Source organism: Leptodactylus fuscus, unplaced genomic scaffold (assembly GCF_031893055.1).
Source record: "Leptodactylus fuscus isolate aLepFus1 unplaced genomic scaffold, aLepFus1.hap2 HAP2_SCAFFOLD_705, whole genome shotgun sequence".
Lineage (NCBI taxonomy): Eukaryota > Metazoa > Chordata > Amphibia > Anura > Leptodactylidae > Leptodactylus > Leptodactylus fuscus.
This window is the reverse complement of record NW_027440741.1, coordinates 28,558-37,372: the sequence shown is the minus strand read 5'-3', so window position 1 is coordinate 37,372 and position 8,815 is coordinate 28,558. Positions and strand designations below refer to the sequence as shown.

The 8,815-nt window shown below is 46.7% G+C and overlaps 1 protein-coding gene across 1 annotated transcript; it reads left to right on the top strand.

Annotated features, from left to right (window-relative positions):
* Positions 1 to 4,902: 4,902 nt before the first annotated feature.
* Positions 4,903 to 8,589, top strand: LOC142188733 (transcription factor 23-like). The gene is made up of 3 exons (XM_075261971.1): positions 4,903 to 5,049; positions 6,833 to 7,111; positions 8,509 to 8,589. Exons 1-3 carry the CDS (start codon positions 4,903 to 4,905, stop codon positions 8,587 to 8,589), a joined length of 507 nt encoding a protein of 168 aa, XP_075118072.1.
* Positions 8,590 to 8,815: the final 226 nt, after the last annotated feature.

The window sequence follows — 8,815 nt, the reverse complement described above, 5'->3', positions numbered from 1 at the left end:
GACAGTGTCATACACTATGTATTATAGATATATATAGTCCTAGGAGCCCTGACAGTGTCATACACAATGTATTATAGATATATATATAGTCCTAGGAGCCCTGACAGTGTCATACACTATGTATTATAGATATATATATAGTCCTAGGAGCCCTGACAGTGTCATACACTATGTTTTACACATTTTTCGAGCGGCCATAGAGAGTCATGCACATTTTAAGACAATTTTCTACTCTTGGTTCAGAGAACATTGCTTTGCACCTATAACGGATTGTTGATCCCAGTCACTGAATCTGAAACTAAACAAGTGTTGAAGTGTCGGCTTACCAGTAGTACAGAACTCACAACACCTGAATGACAGCCATATTGGATTCACCCAACTTTCCAAAGACAGATAAAATGAAGAACGGGCTGAGATAGTCTAAATTCTTTGCAGCAGAGGACGAGGATATCTCGGGGTTTTGTTGTGTTCTTGGACTTCCTTAGATCTTTTCGTTCTTTGGTCACATGTCGGCCTCTTGTTTAGGATTCTTGGAATATCCCGTCTGCGCTTGTGTTTTTACCATGATATACTTTGGCCGGGGCAGGAATTGTTTACAGCAGAAGATTCGGCACAGTCAGACCTGGAATGACAATATGAAGGCTTTGTCCTGACCTTGTGTCATAGCAATGAGAAACCATGGGCCGTAGCAATGTCTAGGAGCAATAACTCTGCACAGTGTAGCACTATTACCATGGGCACTATATGGCAGCACTATATAAGTTCTGGAGTCAGGAGGATGTGGAGTTTACTGCCAGGGAAGGTAACATTTAGGTGAGAAGATAAAGTGTTAGAATCCTAGGAGTCCTTAAAGTTCCATACACATAAAGGCAATGCACACAACCAATTTGGAACAAACCAGTTAGGATCACAGTCAAACTCTTGGTCTGAACTGGACAAAGCCAAGCTAAACCATTTCTACACCCCATAAAACTCATAACCAGCACCAGTGTCCTAATTTCAGCCCCATGCAAAATCTGACTGTACGTTCAGGCTCACAACCAGGATCAGCACCTGACCTGAACTGCTGACTGTCAGCCCAGGATCATCACCAGCATCAGTGTCTGACCTCAACTCCATCCAAGACCAGACTATAAATTTGGGCTTTTTGCTAGTAATGATGACTAACCTCATCTCCCTCTTTAACATCACACATAGACTCATCACCAGCATCAGTGTCTGATCTGAATCCCATCTAACACCAAATCTTGAGTGTAGGTTTATCACCAGCATCAGTGCCTGATGTCAACCCTCTCCAAACCAGACTGCAAGCCCAAGCTTATCAAAAACAGCTGTGTCTGATCCAAGTCTCATCCACCAACAGACTGTGAGCCTTGTATTATCACCAGCATCAGTGCCTAAGCTCAGTGGCCTAACTAAAGTCTTGTGGGCCCCAGTGCAAAATTTTGCCTGGGACCCCTCCTCCCTCCTTACAGCATAATATTGATAGCAATGGTTATCTCAGATACATGAAAGGGATACAACTATAATACCCACAACTGCGATGATCAGTGGTGAGGGAGCAGCGCAGCACCCGGCATATAAACAATACTGGGACCTGCGTGCTGATCTGCAGGGTCCTAACAGTCTAAGAGATCGGTGGGAGTCCAACATCTGGGGCTCCTGCTGATCAATCAATTCTTTGAAGGTATTGTAGTGCTTTTGTGAGCACTGTGACTCCTTCACTATTTACATTGCACAGTATCTGTTTTATAATCATCAAAGTTATAGTCTGTAATAATAGTGGAAGGCTGCTATAAAACAGATGGTGTGTGATGTGAGTAGTGATGGGGCCCACATAGTGTAATATGCTCCACATTGGCCTCCACACAGTATAAAATGCTCCACATTGGGCCCTCACCCAGTATAACATGTTCTACAGTGCCCTCCACACAGTATTATATGCTCCACAGTGGCCCCACACACAGTATAATATGCTCCACAGTGGCCATCCCCACACAGTATAATATGCTCCACAGTGCCCCCCCACAGTATAATATGCTCCACAGTGGCCCCCCACACAGTATAATATGCTCCACAGTGGCCCCCCACACAGTATTATATGTTCCACAGTGGCCCCCATAGAGTATAATATGCTCCATAGAGTATAATATGATCCACAGTGGTCCCCCACACAGTATTATATGCTGCACAGTGGCCCCCCACACAGTATAATATGCTCCACAGTGCCCCCCCACAGTATAATATGCTCCACAGTGCCCCCCCCACAGTATTATATGCTCCACAGTGGTCCCCACACAGTATAATATGCTCCACAGTACCCCCCAGTATAATATGCTCCATAGTGGCCCCCCACAAAGTATTATATGCTCCACAGTGGCCCCCACACAGTATAATATGCTCCACAGTAGTCCCCCACACAGTATTATATGCTGCATATTGGTCCCCCACACAGTATACTGTACTCTACAGTGCCCCCCACAGAGTATTATATGCTGCACAGTGGCCCCCCCACACAGTATACTGTACTCTACAGTGCCCCCCACAGAGTATTATATGCTCCACAGTGGCCCCCACACAGTATAAAATTCTCCCCAATGTGGCTCCAAACAGTATAAAATGCTCCCAAGAACCCCCTAGAGCCTCTTAAGGTGAACGCCACAAAATTTGACGAATACTTATGAGGTTCAGCCCCCACTTCAGTGCTATTATTATACTTAGCTTGCCTCACCTCTACTGGGCATCCTCGCTCCATACGGGTCTCTTCGGCATCTTCTTTGGTCCTCTTGTGCCTGTGATTAAGGTGATGTGCCCCAGATGTCACTGTTGGGGTCTGTGATTGGGTCTCAGTGTTGGGCACCCTGAAACCATTACTCAGTCAAAGGCCAGAAGAGCCCTGGAGAGGATGCTGAGAAGTCAGCTAGATGTCAGAAGCCCAGGAGAGGTGAGTATAACTATTTCTTATTTTTAGTCACCTCCTCTGGGCTGGCATCTACTGGAAAGGAGCCCAACTTTCAAATTAACAAAATGTATAGCAGTCAGGGAAGCAGCTGGCCAAGGGTCCATGCTCCTCCGGGCCTGGTTGCTGTCACACACCTTCCCAACATGGTCCTTACACCCCTACCTAAGCTCGACCTCCTCTAAAACCAGGGTGTGAACTGGTTGATCATCAGCATCAGTGTCCAGTCTTAATCTCATCCAAAATGTATCTGTGAGCTCAATTTTAGAACCAGCATCAGTGTCTGATCTCAATCTCATCTATCAACACATTGTAGGCCTGGGGTTATTGCCTGTATCAATCTCTGATCTCAATGGCTCATCACCAGCATCAGTGCCTGATTTCAATGGCTCATCACCAGCATCAGTGCCTGATCTCAATGGCTCATCACCAGCATCAGTGCCTGATCTCAATGACTCATCACCAGCATCAGTGCCTGATCTCAATGGCTCATCACCAGCATCAGTGCCTGATCTCAATGACTCATCACCAACATCAGTGCCTGATCTCAATGACTCATCACCAACATCAGTCCCTGATCTTAATGGCTCATCACCAACATCAGTCCCTGATCTTAATGGCTCATCACCAGCATCAGTTCCTGATCTCAATGACTCATCACCAGCATCAGTGCCTGATCTCAATGACTCATCACCAGCATCAGTGCCTGATCTCAATGGCTCATCACCAGCATCAGTGTCTGATCTCAATGGCTCATCACCAGCATCAGTGCCTGATCTCAATGACTCATCACCAGCATCAGTGCCTGATCTCAATGACTCATCACCAGCATCAGTGCCTGATCTCAATGACTCATCACCAACATCAGTGCCTGATCTCAATGACTCATCACCAACATCAGTCCCTGATCTTAATGGCTCATCACCAACATCAGTCCCTGATCTTAATGGCTCATCACCAGCATCAGTTCCTGATCTCAATGACTCATCACCAGCATCAGTGCCTGATCTCAATGACTCATCACCAGCATCAGTGCCTGATCTCAATGGCTCATCACCAGCATCAGTGTCTGATCTCAATGGCTCATCACCAGCATCAGTGCCTGATCTCAATGACTCATCACCAGCATCAGTGCCTGATCTCAATGGCTCATCACCAGCATCAGTGCCTGATCTCAATGACTCATCACCAGCATCAGTGCCTGATCTCAATGGCTCATCACCAGCATCAGTGCCTGATCTCAATTGCTCATCACCAGCATCAATGCCTGAACACAAGTTCTTACAAGTTTATTCCAAAATAATAACAGGTTTTCACCGTCTAAAACTGACTATAGATTGGATTCCAAGCTCTATAGTGATGGCTTTGTAACCTTTTCCAGCCTGATAAGCAGCACTGACTCTTCTGAGATCCTCAGAAACCTGCTTTGCCACTTTTTGGACTTGTGTGAAAATCTGATCCAGTTTTAGGTCAAATTTATGCAGAAATATAGAACATTCTGAAGGGTTCACAAACTTACAAGCACCAAACTTTCCTGTTGTATATTTTCTTATTCCATGAAACCTCCTGTAGATGCAGTGTTGGCTGACCACCCATGTCCACTCATCTATAGAGGACTCTGTTAGTTGGAGTCCAGCTTTGCTGTGAGGGCTGGAGGACAACATGAGGTGGATACTTAGATAAGACCAAAAGCCAAACAAATAGCATTGCCCCCCGATGACACGCCTGGAGCAGATAATGAGCCGGGTATTACACTGCGATCCCCTCATTATCTGCTCAGCCTCCACCACATAAATCACCCCCTCGGATTCCTCTCATTTATCCGCACTCCTCTCAGCTCAACTGAAGTTTGTTGAGTAGATTCTTGGCAGAGGAGTGAATGGAGGACGATGAAGTTGCATTTATAACTAAGAGGGGACATGGAGAGGATGGAACAGGGAGAGATGGCGCTAAGCGGGTGGCACATCCAGGTGCCAGGGCTGGGCAACCCTATAGAAGGTGGAGAGAAGGAAGAGGTGCTGCAGAGGGGCCGAGAGCTGCTGCCAAACACCTGGAAGAGGAGTAAACAGAAGGTCCCCACCAAACAGGCTGTAAGTAGGTGCTGATACATGTCGTAGAGCTGAGCTTGTCATGTGGCCTATGTGTTATCTGCTTTTCCATAGAATTATCTCAATATACTGTATTGTCATGGGACAAACACTGTATAGAATAATAGGAAAGTTTTAGAAGGGGGCAAATACTTTCTCACAGCACTGGGGGCTGAACCAAGCGAATCCTCATCACTGCCTTTACTGGACCAAACATTCTTTACAATAGCACCCAGGACCTTGTGGGCCGGTAATGGATGTCCACATAAGGACCTCAGGGGTGTCAGGTGCTTGTCACAGATATATCCCCAAGACATGTGGCCCCCTCCTTTGTACTTCACTCTAGAGGTCAGCACAACACGCTGATGTCCTGATGTCCACTGACCGTGGTCCTGACCCCCCATGGGCTGACTGGTATGAACAGACAAGATACAGAATTGTTTGTAGAATTTATTTTTGGTTTAGTCCTTTTTTAACCCATTAAACAAAGCTATAGTGCAACCAACAAGATACAGTTAAGATGCCCACCTGCCCCAATAACAGTGACAGCCAACGTGCCCCCAATAAGATACAGCTAAGATGCCCACCTGCCCCCAATAACAATGACAACCAACATGCCCCATAACAGTGACAGCCACAGTGCCCTCAATAAGATACAGCTAAGGTGCCCACCAGCCCCCATAAAAGTGACAGCCAACATGCCCCATGACAGTGACAGCCAGTATCCCCAATAAGATACAGCTAAGGTGCCCACCTGGCCCCATAAAAGTGACAGCCAACATGCCCCATGACAGTGACAGCCAGTATCCCCAATAAGATACAGCTAAGGTGCCCACCTGGCCCCATAAAAGTGACAGCCAACGTGCCCCATGACAGTGACAGCCAGTATCCCCAATAAGATACAGCTAAGGTGCCCACCTGGCCCCATAAAAGCGACTGCCAACATGCCCCATAACAGTGAGAGCCACAATGCCCCCAATATGATACAGTTACGGTGCCCACCTACCCCCATAACAGTGACAGTCACAGTGTCCCCAATAAGATACAGCTAAGGTGCCCACCTGCCCCCATAACAGTGACAGCCACAATGCCCCCAATATGATACAGTTACGGTGCCCACCTGCCCCCATAACAGTGACAGCCACAGTGCCCCCAATAAGATAGAGCTAAGGTGCCCACCTGCCCCCATAAAGTGACAGCCATAGTGCCCCCAATAAGATACAACCAAGGTGCCCACCTGCCCCCATAACAGTGACGGCCACAGTGCCCCCAATAAGATACAGCCAAGGTGCCCACCTGCCCCCATAACAGTGACATGACAACCACAGTGCTCCCATAACAGTGCTCCCATAACAGTGACAGCCAACGTGTCCCCATAACAGTGACAACCATAGTGCTCCCATAACAGTGACGGTGCCCCATAACAGTGACAGCCACAGTGTCCCCCAGTAAGATACAGCTAAGGTGCCCACCTGCCACCTTAAAAGTGACAGCCAATGTGCCCCATAACAGTGACAGCCACAGTGTCCCCCAATAAGATACAGCTAAGGTGCCCACCTGCCCCCCATAACAGTGACATGACAACCACAGTGCTCCCATAACAGTGCTCCCATAACACTGCCCCCTAACAGTGCCAACCATTGCCCAATAGCAGTCACAGTGCCACCATAACAGCGACATCCACAATGTACTCTCCTCTCTTCTACTCAAATGTTATAAAGGGTCTAAACGTCCCCCTCCCCTCCTCCACATTTGGGGCTTAGTTTTTTGGTTCTTTATTTTGCAGGTCCCACAAGTTGCCAAAACCAACAAACAAATTCAAGGTAAACAATCCCCAGAGAACAACGCCCGAGAGAGGAACCGAGTGCGGACCCTAAGACAAGCCTTCCTGTCCCTACAGGCCGCCCTGCCCTCTGTACCTCCAAATACCAAATTGTCCAAGCTGGATGTGCTCGTCCTGGCCACCAGTTACATTGCCCACCTGAGCCAAACCCTGAACCAGGAGAGACACCTACCTGCCGGCCCTCAAACTGGAAGAGGCCCGGGGTACCTGCACCCGGTGAAGGTAACAATCCTAACTGCACCATAACACATGCCGTGATCTGCCCCCATAGGAACCCATAACACAATGGAACTCACATTCTGTACCCTGACCAACAGAAGAGGAACAATGTTCTGACCTTGTGACTTTCAGGCTCCAGATCTCACCATCCACTACAACTTGGGACGTGAGACTCCCATCATTGTATAGACAATCTTCTCGGCTATCATACACATAAATGTGGCTTGTAACTATTTAGTATACGATTAGTTCTGCAGATTCTTGCCATGTGACTGCATTGTTACTGTTTTGCTCCTAAAATTCGGAATTTTAATTTATATTATTTTGTAAATCCATCTTTGGCCTTTGACACTGCCTTGAATCCTTCTGGGCTCTTGATCAGATTGAAGCATCTGATCCCAGGTCTCTTCCACACGTTCCCAATGTTGGTGCAAACTGGTCTGGGGATGGTGCGGGCCAATCCAGCACCTCTACTTCATTGTCATTGAACCATTTCTTCGCTAATCTTGAGATTTGCTCCTGGTCGTCTTCTTCATAGCCATATTTATGTATGAGATAGCCAAGATGACTGTCTATATAATGATGGGAGTCTCATGTGCACAGCTGTAATGGATGGTGCAATATGGGGCTTGAAAGTCCCAAGTGCAAAACATTGTTACCCTTTTCGTGGTCAATTAAAGGGAGAAGTCAGCAGAGTCATCTCATCACTATACAATGGGAAAACCAGTTATCTTATGATAAACTAGAGCATGGGTCTGCACAGTCATCTCATTAACCATCATCCTTATTAGATGGTAAAGGTCGGCAGAGTCATCTACTGTATTTATCATAGGAGAGAAGAGGTCAGCAGTTGCCTCGTCATTAGAAGTTAGTCATCTCTCTAGATCAGGGGTCAGCAACCTTCAGCTGCTATGAAACTACAACTCCCAGCATGCTCCATTCACTTCCATGGGAGCTCCAAGGACAGCAGAGTAAATATGCATGCTGGGAGTTGTAGTATTACAACAGCTGGAGTGCCAAAGGTTGCCTATCCCTGGTCTATAGGATGGAGTCAGCAGGGCGATCTCATTCTCATCTGTAAGTAAGGTTAGCAGAGTCATCTCATTATCATTAGGATAGGATCAGCATAGTCATCTTACTTTCATCAAATGGTCAGGGTCAGCAGAGTCATCTTATTTTTATCAGAGGGTAGAAGTCAGCCGAGTCATCGATTAGTATGAGTATCGTAGAGTATGGTCAGTATTATAATCTCATTATAGCGCAGGGTCAGAAGAGTCATCCCATTATCAAAAGAGGATTGGTCAGCAAAACAATCTTCTTATCATTAGAGCACTGGGTCAGAAGAGTCATCCCATGTTCAACAGATTCTTACAATTGTCATCTATGTTTTTATCTTGCAGAAGTGGCCAATGAGGTCCCGGCTTTACGCTGAAGCCCTGGAGTGCGAGGTGTCCAACAGATCTGCAGTCAGCAAGGACTAAAGAGAAAAATCCATCGAGAGAACACAGAGGTGGCAAAAGACAAGACAGATCTGAGAAACAGCGAACGAAAGCTCATGTCCTCCCTTTGTACTCCAGAGCTGCACTCACTATTCATGTATCCATGCACTCTGTACAGCTGTATACTGTCAGTATCTCTGTAAATACAATAAATACACACGAGCACAAGCTGCAGTTCCTCTTCTCTGACCCTGAGGGTTCACATATT

Bases quoted from the DNA above. Each gene is read 5' to 3' on its own strand.
- LOC142188733 (XM_075261971.1), top strand. From the start codon at position 4,903: ATGGCGCTAAGCGGGTGGCACATCCAGGTGCCAGGGCTGGGCAACCCT. The intron at 5,050-6,832 runs GTAAGTAGGTGC...TTTATTTTGCAG, and splicing joins AGGTCCCCACCAAACAGGCT to GTCCCACAAGTTGCCAAAAC. The intron at 7,112-8,508 runs GTAACAATCCTA...TTTATCTTGCAG, and splicing joins GGTACCTGCACCCGGTGAAG to AAGTGGCCAATGAGGTCCCG.